Source organism: Pipistrellus kuhlii, unplaced genomic scaffold, assembly GCF_014108245.1.
Source record: "Pipistrellus kuhlii isolate mPipKuh1 unplaced genomic scaffold, mPipKuh1.p scaffold_m20_p_2, whole genome shotgun sequence".
NCBI classification, from domain to species: Eukaryota; Metazoa; Chordata; class Mammalia; order Chiroptera; family Vespertilionidae; genus Pipistrellus; species Pipistrellus kuhlii.
The window spans coordinates 166541007-166556485 of record NW_023425515.1 but is presented as its reverse complement, the minus strand read 5'-3'; the positions used below and the strand labels follow the sequence as shown (position 1 = coordinate 166556485).

Sequence of the window (15479 nt, the reverse complement as noted above, 5' to 3'; positions counted from 1 at the left end):
TCCCCGGCTCCCCGGACGTCTGAGGGCTGAGTCCCATTAAATTGGATTGGATTAGAGGGGGCTCAAGTACCCAGCTCCCGTTCGGAAGAAGGCGGCACCGAAGCAGGAGCGGCAACCGGCTGCCTGCAGAGGCCCTGGCAGAGCCGGCCCCTGGGCCTTGTCCCTGGGCTCCAGGCGCCTCCTTCACCAAGACCCCCTCCTCCTGAGGCAGCGCTGCTTCCTATTTCTGTTAGGTCCAGGGCAGTAACTACATTTTTGTATTTCCCCACATGCCAAGAGAACCGTACTATGTTTTCCATTAAATACAGCACCCCCGGTAATCACCTTCCAACTCCACAATTTCCATTCTCTCTCCGCCAACGTCTTGGCCAACAAACTTTAGGCCTTGCTCCTCCAAACACTTTTTCAAGACTGGATTCACCTGTTGAAGAATGAAGAATAACCTCTCAGCTTATTGTTTCCAAAGCATCAGAAAGGAGAAAAATTTACAAGTCACAAAGCTCAATTCCTCACCTCGAATCTGTGGCGGTGCCTCTCTTCCAAGTAATCTGAGTCTCCGTAGAGTTTCCCTGGCAAAACACAAAGCCAAAACCATGCGGATGCACAGAATTCTGACTTCACACACACACACACCTATTTGCCACCACAGCCTGCTCTCCGCCTGACTTGTATCATCCACGCCTTTTATCATCTGGGCCTTCGGAAGATTATTTCTGACTCTCCCGCCACCTCAGCCACCCGCTCGCAGCAGCAGTTTAGGCTGACTTTGGGCTCTGACTTTCCGACCACATGGAGACAAACTGGAACAGAAACAGACTCCCCCCCCCCTCCCCCCACCTGAGCAAACTACCGCGGAAGACAAGTCAGGAGGCCCCGAGCATCCAAAGCCCTGAGAGATGTCTTAGGACCGCGGTCGGCAAACTGTGGCTCACAAGCTACATGTGGCTCTTTGGCCCCTTGAGTGTGGCTCTTCCACAAAATACCACGGGCTGGATGAGTCTATTTTGAACAAGTGGCATTAGAAAAAGTTTAAGTTAAAAAAATTTGGCTCTGCTGACTAATGAGTTTGCCGACCACTGCTCAAGTGACTCAAACTCTGTTGCTGTGGAATCCCCAGACAGAGCTGCCTCTGCTCATATGTGCAGACAGAATTGTCCCAGTGGGCAAGAAAATGACATCTTCACTTTCTTAAATAAATTCCTCCCCAAATTTCCCTCAATTTTTAGCACCTGCTAGTACTTTTAGAAATAAATCTATTTAGATTGAACGTCATAAAACCGCCATTTTTGTGGGAACAACAATTCCACACGGTTCAACCTCGCAATATAGGAAAGGAAAAGGTTACAGTGGGTTTCATCTAACTGCCTCATTCTGCCTCGTCCACACCCAAGATTCCCCTGGCCCCGCCTGCACTACATAGGACCTTCCTAAGACCCACACCGTGGCTCTGCCTGCTTCAATGCATCCTCAAAACGCATTCCGGGGAAGGAAAGGAACTTGTAAAGCAAGAACAGAATCAAAAGCACCAGAGCCCAGCACCCCCCAAGACACACGTTCTGGAGGTGTGGGGCCGAAGGCCGCGGGGGGGGGGGGGGGGGGGCGGCGGCGCGAGGGAGGGGGCAGTGCTTACTCAGGATGGAGTTCTTAGTCTGAAACAGGGTTCTCCTCTTGCCCAGCCGCATGGTGCCGCCCATCTGCCCAGGATTGTGCTCTGGCATGTCTATGACCTGGAGGATGGAAAACAAGAATGCTCTCCAAACTCTGCTTCGTTAGACAGACCACCACACTGTGCATGACATGAGCCTGGAGGCTCCAATTCCCCAGCCGTTCCTGCCAAGGGGCGTTTGTCACGGGGAGAAAAGCCCCCAATAATCATTCTAACCTTCACTGGGTGGGGGTGAATCCTCCGCTGCCGTCATTGCTGCCCCCAGCCCTGTGGACCCCAGCGCCGCTGGGCCGCGGCGGTTCTCACGGGGACCAACAGCCCAAGCACACCACACAGGTATGCTGTCACACGCTCCCCGAGACCGGTGAGCTGCTCAGAGGCAAGGGCGCTCGTCCAGGGCTCACCGAGGCCCGACAGCCTTGTGCGCGCCTCGGGAGCAGAGCGGCCAGGGCCCCCAGCCCTGATGGTCCTCTGGCCACTGACCTCGCTGTGCCCTGCTGCTCCTCCACCCCGCCACATCTCAAAACCTTTGTTTTTCTCCTCCTGAGGTCTGTGTTCGCAAAGTTCAAGCTCAGGCCAACAAGCAAACACTGATGCTGTGGAAGTGCCTGGAGATCAGAGCTCTGTCCATCTCCTTAACACAGCGACCTCAGTGTCAAGAACAGGCCTGCGCCCGGGGCCCTCGCCCCCGAGCCACGCTCCTCTGGTGGGTGTCTCAAAGGGCTCTGGTCACCATCACACAGATCGGTACTACATTCCAGAAGTTCTTTAACGTATGCCCATCTTCTAGGGTTGGTGGGAATTAAGTCAACCAATATATAGGGGTGGGGAAAATAGGTTTACAGTTTTGAGTATGTGAAAGTTTATTTTTATATTATTATTTACTCTTGTATTACAGATTTTTCCACACGAGCAACTGTCAACTTACTTTTGCCCACCCCTGTATAAAGCAGTGAACAATACCTAGCATAATAATAAGTGCCCATAAGTGTTTCATATCAGTATTATTATAAAGAACTCCTGGGAGCTAAGAGGAGTGGAGATGGAGAATTATTATTTTTTTAAAAATATATTTTTATTATTTACAAAAAGGAAGGGAGAGAGTTAGAAACATTGATGAGAGAGAAACATTGACCAGCCGCCTCCTGTACGTCCCCTACTGGGCTGTGCCCACAACCAAGGTATATGCCCTTGACCAGAATGGAACCTGGGACCTTCAGTCCGCAGTTTGTTAGGCCAATGCTCTAACAAACCGGTTAGGGCGGATGGAGAATTATTTTAATCAGGACCTCCCTCCCTGGCAGTTGGCATGGGTGGTACCTGTCCTTAACTTTTTGTGGCAAAATGGAAGAGCAGTGAGAAGTCACACAGTGAAAAAGAAAATCCTTCCTTTCCAGTGGGTCTGAAAGGAAGGACCTCAGGGCCCTTTGGTCTTGTAGAGAGCCCATTGGGAATGCACATGGATGACCTTTAAATTAATGTCAGCAGAGTCCAGGAGACTGGCACCTGTTATCAGTACAGATTTCTTATCTTTATCCAGTGCTTGGAATGAGGAACAAATAGTACCTTGACTTACCCAGGTCTTGATATGCTAAATCCCAAGAATGAGGGAATGAATAGGACCTGGGCACACCCAAAACTTCTTTGACCTTAAACCCCCCTCTGGAAATCAATAAATGCGCTGTTGTCTGTGGTGGGGATTGACTGTCCCTCTATCAGAGTGACAGCCTCCACCTGGCACCCAGCTTTTGGATCTATTTCTGCCTCTTGTCTCTTTCTTTCTTTTATTTCTTAATCCCCAGCTCCTCCCCTCAGGAACCTGTCCTCCTGTCTCTAAACATCATCTTCCATAAATGTTCCTTCGGCACCATGTAAACCCCAGTGAGACTCAAACACCGACTTACCACAGGATGGCTGGTATTGGGGTTAAACTCTGTAGAATTGGCATCTGAAAAATAAAAAACATTTGTATTATGAAAATAATTACAAGCAAATCTGATTTTTTTCCCCCCACAGAATTTTATTTTTTATTTATTTATTTATTTATTCATTTATTTATTTAGTAACTATTTTTTGATTTTTTTTTGCCCCCCTCCCTCCCTCTTATATATACCCTCCCTCCCCAGAGATTTATGTCCATTGGTTGTACCTATATGCATGTATACAAGTCCTTCGGTTGATCTATTATTTCCCCCAGATCTCCCTCCCCTCCCCACTGTAAATAAAAACCCCCATGCTTGTCTCCAAGACCTGAAACTGACAGCCACCATCAGTCAGGCAGTCAGTGTCTGGCCATGGGGCTGCTGTCGCACTGGAATGGAACCCGTCAGCCACAGCACGGCCACAGGTCACGAACAGTGCTGGCAAATCTGATTTTTTAAAAGTCGGATTCCTAAGCTCTAAATCACAATTACCTCTTCAGTTTAAAGTCATTCAGTGATTAGAACAAAAACTAGGGACAGCGTTTCAAAGTTATAAAATGAACACACAAAAGTATTTTTTGTATACATCTGTAATCCTCTGGGAGGTCAAAGCTTTACAAAATGAGGACATGGAAACTAATGACATAAATAATCTTTATTTAGATAATACCTCCTTTTGATGGTTCGTATACCATAATCTCAACTTTATTCACTTTTCGCTTCTGACTCTTTCCAAGATGGGCAAGAACTACCTCTTTCGTGCTCAGCACCTTATACCAGGCCCTACTCAACTGCCTCACTCAATAGCTAAACCAGAAATTAGCTGATTTCAAAATCCTAAGTAACCTTTCTATCCTTTACTGACCTTATCACCTGATCATAAGCAAATCCACTGGAGACTAACAGGAAACGCACCGAGCTTTGGTTCTGTGTGTCTGTGCGTTCTATCTGAACATGCAGGGCATCGTCCCCCTGCTGGGCCCAAACCGGGCCAGGACTCAACAAAAGGAAAGCTCCTCTCCAGGTCACTCATCCACCTGGGAAGCCCAGTGGTGGCCGGAGGGTCGACGGTGCCCAGGGGGCTAAGTCAGTACCCGCCAGCTCCGATGCCAGAGCCTAAGGGCACGCTGCCTACAAAAGTGAGCCACCTCGCCCTTAGCTCAGAAAAAAATGTGAACTGAGATCAGCCTGTTAACAGCGAGCTGGCCTCAGGAGGATCACCAGTGCTTTGTAAAGCCAGACCACTGGTTCATTGCTACTTTTCATTCCTTCACGTTGCTGTGTTTTTCTTAGAACTCATAAGGTCTTTCTGAAAATCTAGTACCTGTTGGCTGGGCTACAGAGGACAAAGGGGTTGTGGCAGACTCTCCCAATGGTGGCCCAATGAACCACACCCCAGTATTCACACCGCGAGGCTGTTCTCCTTGGCCACAGACATCAGCAAGCTCGATAGGGGCTTGCACAGTGGGCTTGCCATTGTGGAAGCCAGTCTTGTCTCCACTCCATGAGGAAGCTCGGCCTGAATTAGTGACTGAGGAGCTGCCACATGGAGAGACCTTGGCAATGTCCCTGCTGGGCAGAGCTGAGGGCAGGGCAGGGTGATCTCAGCCACACTGCACGGAGGAAGCCAGTCACCTCACAGAATACTGGGAAATAAACCATTGTGTTGGAAGCTACCAGTCTGAGGATGGTCTGGAAACAGTGATACCCTTAGCCAGGCACAGAGTTGACATGATGATTTCCCATTTCCAGGCCCTGAGCTGGGACTATTTATGTGTAACTTCATTTACCATGTGAATGGGTACATTATTAACCCATTTTATAGTTGTAACAGAGGCCCCAAAAGGCTAAGGAATGTGCCTAGAATCACCCATAATCTATAATAATAATAGCATAATATGCTAATTAGACCAGATGTTTGGTCGACCTCCTGGATGACCTTCCAGACAAAGCTGGGGCTGTGAGAGCCGAGCCCCTTGCACGAATTTCATGCATCGGGTCTCTAGTAAATGACAAAGTCTGAATGGAACCCTAGTCTAACCAGCTCAAGTTCATAAAAACTGCACTGCCTCACCCAGGCCAGAGTTCTCCCGCTGGACACCAGCTCAGGGCGATGGCCATGGGGATGAAGTGTGAGGATCTCCAGAACAGGAAGTGCCGGACAGAGAGCTAGCTCAGTTGGGCTCCCTCCTTCCTGGGGTTTTGCTTAGAAGGGGCCTGCTTTCTCTCAACAAACGTCCCTATTAATGCACCCCAAGAGGTACTGAGGCTGGGCGGGCCGGTCCTTCTCCACGGCTCCCAGTGACCCACAGGCACCAGGCTTTGTGCCCTCCAGGGATTTAAAAAGTTTTTAAGTAGACACTTACCTTCCCATCCCAGCACATTTCTGGAAAATTCAACCACTGCCAACTGCATGCCTAAGCACACGCCTTGCAGGTGGGAGAGAAACAGGAATTAACTCCATGGAAAAGGTGACATTCCCACATTTCCCACAGCCTGCCCCGGGGCTGAGTCCTGCTGTACACAGCATCCCCACAAACTCTCTAACTTCCTGCTGTGAGCAAGCCCCCCGGCTATGCTTTATCTGCATCGGACTCTAAAAACTGGACCCATGTGTATGTAAAGACTCCAGGTTTCAGAAGTTATTCAATTCCAATATCCTATTCAGTACTTTAAAAAGTCCAGTTTTCCTACCCCCTTTTATTCAGTTCCCGTTTATAACCGGTCAAGGTGAAAATTCCTAAAATTTACAGCACAAGGAAGCATCTCAAATCACTTCGCTTAATTCCAGTCAACTGGTGCTTCAAGTGAGGATGGAAAACAGTTCCCCAAGTCTTGCCTAAAACTCAGTAAATAAACAGGATTCATTCTTTGACAATTCCATGACACCTACATGCAACTCACAAGTTTAATCTTTCATTTTGAAGGAGGGTTTTAATTGCTCCCACACAGAACTAAAGGCTTGATGGACTGACTATCGGAAAGATGGCACCTGTGTTTGGGACTGGAATCCCGTTTCCCTTACAGGTTTCAGGCACCTCCCTTGTGCTCTTTTCCACTTCTTACCCAGAAAAGGCTTCTTCTGCTTCCGAGCCCAGGAGATAGCGTGGATTTTTCCTTCCGTCCCTCGAACACCAAATCCGCCCGGAACCAGCACTCCACTGTTCAAGAGAGCACACCACAGACGACCCCCTTTCCACCAGTCCAGCTTGCAGTGACCAGCCAAAGAGCCATATCCAAGACACAGAAGCCATGAAGTTACTCCATACACTTTGCTACTGTGATTTCAGGCTGCCAGCAAGCTGAATGGAAACACTAAGAACTTAGAAAACACACACAAAACCATGGACTTTTCTCAGTGACGTTACAAAGTGCTAACAAGTAAAAAAAAGATTTCATGCAAAGTTGTATTACTGCTACCACACAGTATTTGTCCCAGGCTTGGCCTCTTTCCTAATCTTTAATCTGTATTAATATAAATGCCACTTTTTTAACCAGGGGCTTTTCCTGGTCAGCTTGAGTGCCACACTGACCTAGGGTCTCAACCACAGCTACATGGTCCTGTAACATTCAATTCTTCTGGGGAACCAGAAATTCTTGTTCATGTTTTACGATTATAAATAGCAGCTGCTGAAAACGAACTACTTATGAGGCTCTACCAACAGATACTAATCAAATATTCTCGATAAAAATCTCTCCATATAAAAGCCTAAGTGACTGAATGACCAGTCAACCAGTTGCTATGACATATACCGACAACCAGGGGGCAGATGCAGAACCTCCTGTGGCTCTGCACCCCCCAATCCCGGCCAGCCCCAACTGGCCTTGATCAGGGCTGGCCAGCTAACCTCCTGCAGCCATCGCTCTCTCTCCCCCCAACCCCCCACTGGCCCAATGGCCCCAATCAGGATGACCAACCTCCAGCGCCACACCCCGGCCAGCCTATCCTGATTGGAACCTCCTACAGCTCCTCCCCCCATGGCCTCTCCTTTCCCTGGCCAACCTCCCATTGCCCTGAAGGGCCCTGATCACCAGCCAGGCCAAGGGACCCCACCCGAGCAAGAATTTGTGCGCCAGGCCTCTAGTCTTTAAACAAACCTCACCAACAGGTGCAATAAAACTAGAACAAGTTCTCTTCCACTCCAATAACACGAATGAGCTGTATTTTGGTAAGGTTTAAATCATCCAGGATGCAGTCTCTTCAATAATTAAAGACATTTAAACAAGCAGATTTACTACCAGCACACAAAAGCACAGCACTTTGCCTGTGGACACAACCCAAGACCCCTGAAAAGCAAGGGCAGAGCTACTCACTGAGCGCTGCAGAGCTTCTGCCAGGCCTCGTGGTAGCGCACGGGCTCCTCCTGCAGGGTGCTCGGCTCCAAGTCCGTGGAATCGATGTACTGGGCGCAGCAGACCGGAGAAAAGAAGCAAGTTAACGACATCAGAGCTGCGAACTGATCTTTCCTAATTTCTGAACAGTATTACCAATGCCCCATCTTTCCCAATTTTAAAGTAGTTTTAAAATGATACTTGACTTTCTAATCCTTCCACTAATACCTAAGAGACCTCCCTGACTTTCTAGTCACCTCTCACCTCCACTATCTAACAGAGGAGAGGCACAGACTACCTCCAAGTGGAGATAACAAATGGATGATGCAAAGAACTAGCAAAAAGTAAGCCAGGCAGTGTAATGAAATCCCATAATTCTTTAAGAACATGTAATAGGTTGTTCTACAGGAACCTGTTCACCAGCAAACTAAACTATCACCCTGGGGCACACTGGAAAAACAGGCAAACCCCAGCGTTGCTGGTGAGGACACTGCTCCAGCTGGGGAGTCGAGATGCTGGGGAAAATGTATAACCTTTGCTGCTTTTTAAACAGGTATTTTAAAGGGACAAGTGCAAGGTTTTCCAAAAGAGCTAACGAACACAGTACTTCCTCTATGCCGGGCAAAGCACTAAGCACTTTATATGAACTCATTTAATTTTATAAAAGTCCTATGAGGAAGGTACTATCACTATCCTTTGTTAAAGGAGAGGAAACTGAGGCACAAAGAGGGTTAAGTAACTTGCCTGGAGTCACACATCTTGTAAGCGAGGGAGCCAGAACCTGAGCCCTGGCTGTGTGACTCTGGAATCCACGGACCTCGACACTTTACTGCCTCAGGGAGACAGGCAGGGGCCATGCCCGACAGTCCACGGCTCGGCTTCTGACCACACATCACAGAGCAGAGCAGGTACCTGCTATTTACTGGGTGCTGCCCCCACCCCCAGTACTGACTCAGCGACTAGACATGTGCTTTGGGGAAACCTCCCAGCTCTATGTGGTGGATATCAGCAGTACCAGCCACTGTGCAAAGTGCCTCTGGCCAGCCGGGCTCCCCCACCCCCTCGGGGCGATTTTACTGTGTTGTTTGATATTCAGATCCAAGCATTCACTGTCTCTCAGCTTCCATTCTGACCACCTCTCCCTTCACTGCTTCCTAAAAATGCTCTACTGTTCCCTGAAAGCCAGGGCCCACCATAACTTCTTTTTAATCCTAAAAATTATGAGCTTCAAAAGTATAAAGCAGATACACAGCATCTACGGACTGCAGACAGCCTCCCTGTTCCTGCCTCCGCTGCACCAGCACCACCCTCCTCACCTTGATGTCCAGCTTGTGGTTGATGGCCAGGGCGGAATGCTCCAGGGCTTTAATGACGGAGGCGTAGGAGTCTGAGAACTTAGTGTACTTGCCCACAAGGGCAATAGAGCAGGTCTCCAGCAAGCGATCGTATCTATCAATCAGAGGTCAGAAACCACATTATTTAGAATGTACATATGACCACGTACATACAAACACGAGACCTAAATTCCTTTTTAAAGAGAAGAAAAACAAGTCTGGGAAGAATTTACTGGAAACAGCTATTATCTGAGTCCTATGTACCCAGCAGAAAAGAGCAAATAATTTTCAGATCAATGTGGCTGGCTTTTTAAGAAAATGGGATTTTAGAAGCTGTTACAAAGAGATGGCTTCAAAATCACACACAAACTGTTTTACAAAAATATTAAAATCCCAAAGGACAAAAAAAATTGACCAACAGTTCACAAGAGTTAATGTGTGATGAAAGGAATATAGTCAAATATGTTATAGGACATCCACACAACAGTCCATATTCATTACATTATAAAACATAATCAGCAACAGAGCAATAATATTTATAATACTTTATGGAAAAAGCCCTAAAACAGTGCCTTTTTTGTAGCTACATGAAGATATGCATGTAAATGGACTAAGACTGAAAGGGAAAATGTCAAAATGAAAACATCACAGCAGTGGCATGAGTGGCTCCCTGTCCCATGTGCGTACCACACCCAGTGCCCGGGGCGCTGCGTGAGTTGCCTGCTGTGCGAGGTGAGCAACGCGCAGCCTGAGGAGGAGAGTGGGGACAGCTTTCAAAGTGGTAGCCGGAGAAGACTGACTTCCTTGCTGATCCTTTTCTGGTGTAGGGTGAGTGACATGTTCCCAAACACGGCTCAGATATTTGGATGCTACCCATGTGCTGGCTTCGGCAGCACATATACTAAAACTGGATGCTACCCAGGAGTGTTCCAGCCACGGCAGTCATCGGTGTGGGCTCAGACATGCGTGCTCACCCACTGTCACCAGGGCGCCTGGTGACTTTCTAGTCGACCAGAAACAAGGGTGTCAGTGTGTAATCTGAACTCACTTGTGACCTGGGACCTTGGCCAACTCTACCAGGACTTCCTTGTCCATGATACAACTACGTGAAGGCTGAGAGCCTTACTTAGTGCTTCTTACCACGTGTAACCTTTTCCAACATGAGTTGACAGCACACATAAGAGCCAGTTCCCCAAACCCCTACAGAGAAGAGAAATAGGCTCGAGTTCCCAGCTCCTTATTATGAGGCAAACCTGTCAGCCATCTCTTTCCACTTCATCAGCATTCTCCGCGGCTGCCTCTCGATAGGAAGGTCAAGTCTTCGAAGAAAATAATCTACGACCCCCTGCTCCTCTAATAACAAGGGCACTCGGTAGATGGACGAGACATCATGGACACAGATCACCTGTTTAAAAAGCAGCAAAGGTTATTTTATAAAAATTAATGGGCTGACGGTCTCCTACTAGCTATCTGACCTTGAGAAAATAAATTTGAGAGAAAAGAGGACAATTTTTTTTAGAAAGATATAAATTACCAAAACCAATTAACTCAAAAAGAATTAAAAAATAGTGACTACTGAAGGGTCCCGGGTTCGATTCCGGTCAAGGGCATGTACCTTGGTTGCGTGCATATCCCCAGTAGGGGGTGTGCAAGAGGCAGCTGATCGACGATTCTCTCTCATCGATGTTTCTAACTCTCTATCTCTCTCCCTTCCTCTGTGTACAAAATCAATAAAATATATTTTAAAAAAATCGTGACTAATCTCTTATGAACATGGATGTAAATATATTTTTCATAATTTTTATTGATTTCAGAGAGGAAGGGAGAAAGAGAGATAAAAACATCAATGATGAGAATCATTCATCATCATGCCTCCTACTGGGGATTGAACCCACAACCCCAACATATGCCCTGACTGAGAAGTGAACAGTGACCTCTTGGTTCATAAGTCAATGCTCAGCCACTGAGCCACAACAGCTGGGTGGATACAAATATCTTAAAAAATAAATAAGTAAGTAAATAAATCACAAACTAAACTACAAATGCTGTTAAAAAAGAAATTCATGTTCAAGTGTTCAAGGAGGATTTGTCACCAGAATAGTGGTTCTCAAATTTGGTTATGGAACCACCTGGGGGAGCTTTTAAAAATCTGTAAGCCTGCTGCACTCCACACCATTTCTGGAAGTAGGAGGCAGCATCAGTATTTTTTAAAGTTAAGTTTCAGAATCACCACACTAGAAAATTTAACAGTGTGAGACTCAAAACATGAACAGATTAAAGGAGAGGAAGAGAATACCTCGGTGGATGCATGTTTAATAAAAATTCAAAACCTATTCATAATAAAAATTATTGGTAAATTAGAAATTTTATGGAAACTATAAAAAACCCAGAGGTAACATCATTTAGTTTGCTATTTAATACTAATGCAAAAGTCTGGAACAAGTCAAAACAGGCCACTATCACTATTTCTATTCAGTGATGAACTAGAGATATTAGCCATTACAATTACATTTTAAAATATGTATATGACCTAAAAAATAAACAATTATCACTAACTGTATACAATATTGTTTAATCCTTAAAAAAAAAAACCACACAAGAAAATGTATATGTAAACAATCAGAACTAACAGAATTTAATTAATGTTAGCTTGCCTTGAAATCAATGGGCAGAATTCAGCAGGGTTTCCTATACATAGATATATCTACCCAAGAAATATAATTTTTTAAAATATACCATTCACATAGAAAATTATAAATACCTGTGAATAAACCTGAAGTCTTAAAGATAAATCTAAAAAGCATCTTTATAAAGAAAATTATACAGGATTAGACCAAATCTAATGATCGGGGTGCATGATCGAGGCTGGGGAGGAATGCTGGCCAGCTGGGGAGGGCTCCAGGGTATGTCTGGCCCATCTCAATCAGTCCCAATCGGCCAAACCCCAGCAGCAAGCTAACCTACCAGTCGGAGCATCTGCCCTCTGATGGTCAGTACATGTCATAGCGAGCAGTTGAGCGGCCTTAGCATGTCATTAGAATATTATGCTTTGATTGCTTGAACAGACAACTGGAGGACCAGTCTCTTAGCATATTAGGCTTTTATTATATAGGATTATTGAAAGATAGTCCTGTCAACAAATGGAGCTAGAACTGGATATAGGTAAAAAGATGACTTTCAACTTTTATTAAAAAGTTACTATATATAAAAGTTAACTCACAATGGATCCTAGACCTAAACATAAACCTAAAATTGAAAAACTTTTATAAGAAAACATATTATAGAAGAAAATCTTCATGATCTTGGTTAAACAGAGTGCTTAGATATTATACCAAAAGTACAATCTATAAAGAAAAATGGAGTTTATATAAAAGTAAAAGCTTTTTGTGTTTCCAAAGATACCATTAAGAAAATGAAAATAGCTGAAAATGGTTTGGCTCAGTGGATAGAGTGTTGGCCTGCGGACTGAAGGGTCCCGGGTTCGATTCTGGTCAAGAGCATGTACCTTGGTTGCAGGCACATCCCCAGTAGGGGGTGTGCAAGAGGCAACTGGTCGATGATTCTCTCTCATAGATGTTTCTAACTCTCTACCCCTCTCTCTTTCTCTCTGTAAAAAAAAAAAAAAATCAATAAAATATATTTTAAAAATGAAAATATAAGCCATAGACTGGGAGAAAAAAATGTGCAAATCATATTTGATAAAAGTTCAGAATATATGAAGAACTCCTAACAATAAGATAAGCAACACAATTTTAAAAACAGGCATAAGATTCAAATTCAAATTTAAATATAGAAATACTTGTCACATGTTTAAAGTGAATAATTTTAATGACAACCTATTCTGTTATAGAATTTAATTACTTCGTTTGCTAGGATAGAAATATCTATAATAATGAAGAAGTGCAGAAACATTTTTCTCAGTCTGTTGAGATCTTGCTTCCAGGTGTGACCTCTGATTTGGCTCAAATCCTATATTAAAACCCTAATATGCAAATCAACTGAACAGTAGAATGACTTGTAGGAACAACAGGTCACTATGAGGCACACTGACCACCAGGGGGCAGACACTCAATGAAGGAGCTGCCCCTGGCTCAGCCAGAAGCCAGACTCACAACTAGCAGCTAGCAAGTACAGCAGTGGTGGTGAGCGGACAGGGAAAGGGATCCTGGACTGTAAGAGGGATGTCCACCTGCCGGCTTAGGCCTGATCCCCTGGAGTCCCAAGCTGCAAAAGGACACAGGCCAGGCTGAGGAACCCCCACCACCCCAGTAAACTATAACAAACTCATAAAAATTTTCTGCAGGGCTGAAACCGGTTTGGCTCAGTGGATAGAGCATCTGACCTGCGGACTGAAAGGTCCCTGGTTCGATTCCGGTCAAGAGCATGTACCTTGGTTGTGGGCACCCAGTAGGGGGTGTGCAAGAGGCAGCTGATCGATGATTCTCTCTCATCGATGTTTCTAGCTCTCTATCCCTCTCTCTTCCTCTCTGTAAAAAATCAATATATTAAAAATAATAATAATAATAATAATAATATTTCTGCAGGTTTGGACATTCTTACTTTGAAAAACATAGCCACTTCAAAATAGAATCAGATCTGCCATCCCAAAGGAACTGCCTTGTATATCTTACTCCTCACACCTTTAGGATGTTAAATAACCTCTGGACTGAGCCAAACTAACATTGCGTTCCAAACAATTGTTTGCAAAGCTAACAAGAAAACACACATTTTGACTACCAGACTGAAAATTAAAGGCATTGTTTAAATTAGCACCACCATGCACAGCTAAAGAGTAACTTAGCTAATCTGCAGCTATCGAAATTCCTTCTTGGACTTATTAACATCAACAGGAATTCCTTCCTTCTATTCATGTAATTATTCTGTTTTTCTTTTTCATAGAAACATCTTGCTTTCACCTGCTAATTAGAACAACATTAGGGATTCTACCCGAATCAGTAAAAACCCAAATTAATAACAATTGAAATACATGGTAAAAAGGCTGTTCATGCCCAAGCTGGTCTGGTTCAGTGGTTAGAATGTTGGCCCCTGGACTGAAGGGTCCCAGGTTCCATTCCAATCAAGGGCATGTATCTTAATTGCAGGCTCGATCCCCAGCCCTGGTCGGGCTGCATGTGGGAGGTAAACAATTCATGTTTCTTTTTCACAATGATGCCTCTCTCTCTCTCTATCTCTCCCCCTCCCTTCCATTCTCTCTAAAAATCAACGGAAGAAATATCCTCGAGTGAGGATTAACAAACAAAAAAGGCTGTTCATAACAGTGAAATTATTCTTACACATATGTGTTATGAAGCCCTCTGAGTGGGCTCCCAGCTCCCAGCTCAGGAACCTCACCCAGGAACACTGTTCTCAGGCCCAGGCTGCCCTCACTCTCTGAAGCTTGTGACATCATGGAGATGGAGATGACAGTTGCTCTGTAATGGGGAAAGGCTTTCCTCTTGCTCTGTTCCCTTTAATGCCAGGCAATGATTTTAATGGTTTTATATTCAAATCCATACTCCTGGTAGTCTTGTAGATGGATTTCCCTTATTTTAACCCTGCTGCTTCATTCTCCCCTGTCTCCTGACCTTCAAATAATCTAGCAGTAAAACAAAGCATCTATAACTTAATCATAAAACCCCTCAAATCCATAAAAACTCTCTTTCGGCCAAACCTGACCAACTTATCACTACTAGAATTTCTATACCATGCACCATACTTAAGACATATTACAGTTCCAAAATTTTGAATTTCCTGCACCATAGGTACTCTCCAGAAGTACAGGTAACAGAAAAGACTAAAATACATTTAGAGCCTACAACACCTTAGCCACCAGACACCAGGAATATCAAGTTGAATAAGGTGAGCCCTGTCCTCAAGAAGCTCAAAGTCTATTAAGGGAAACACACAGACACACATAAGGGGCAGTATAATAGCTCACCACCAGCACCTGTGAGCCCAAAGAAAGATCAAACTGAGGCTGAAGTGTGATAAGGTTTGACAGGTAAAGCTGCTCAGATAATACTGTGTCCTTGCTGAGCCCAAAGGAAGAAAATGAACAGGATTGTGAGGCCAAGAGGGAGGCGGGGGGGAGAGGGGGGGCGGGGAGAGGATGTGTGGACACCATTCAGCATGGCTGCAAAAGATAGTACAAGTGAGGAGAGAAGAGGCAGGAGAGGAAAAGCACAATGGGGAACCACAAGACAAGGTCATGGAGTCACAGAGCCA

At 45.2% G+C, this 15479-nt stretch overlaps 1 protein-coding gene and 1 non-coding gene across 8 annotated transcripts in view; both read right to left on the bottom strand.

The window, feature by feature from the left end:
- The window catches only part of CTPS1 (CTP synthase 1), a 33525-nt gene that overhangs the window by 2601 nt on the left and 15445 nt on the right, over window positions 1-15479 (bottom strand). For all 7 annotated transcript variants that reach the window (XM_036446050.2, XM_036446048.2, XM_036446051.2 and 4 more), the window contains 9 exons: window positions 10508-10659; window positions 9237-9369; window positions 7903-7991; window positions 6655-6749; window positions 5955-6017; window positions 3571-3614; window positions 1631-1727; window positions 514-569; window positions 325-421 (listed from right to left, as the gene is read on the bottom strand). In XM_036446050.2, the coding sequence (XP_036301943.1) occupies window positions 325-421; window positions 514-569; window positions 1631-1727; window positions 3571-3614; window positions 5955-6017; window positions 6655-6749; window positions 7903-7991; window positions 9237-9369; window positions 10508-10659 (826 nt within the window). The remainder of the gene's footprint in view (window positions 1-324; window positions 422-513; window positions 570-1630; window positions 1728-3570; window positions 3615-5954; window positions 6018-6654; window positions 6750-7902; window positions 7992-9236; window positions 9370-10507; window positions 10660-15479) is intronic.
- On the bottom strand, window positions 3902-4029 carry LOC118725148. The gene has a single exon (XR_004989888.1). It is a non-coding gene; the product is annotated as a small nucleolar RNA SNORA54 (small nucleolar RNA).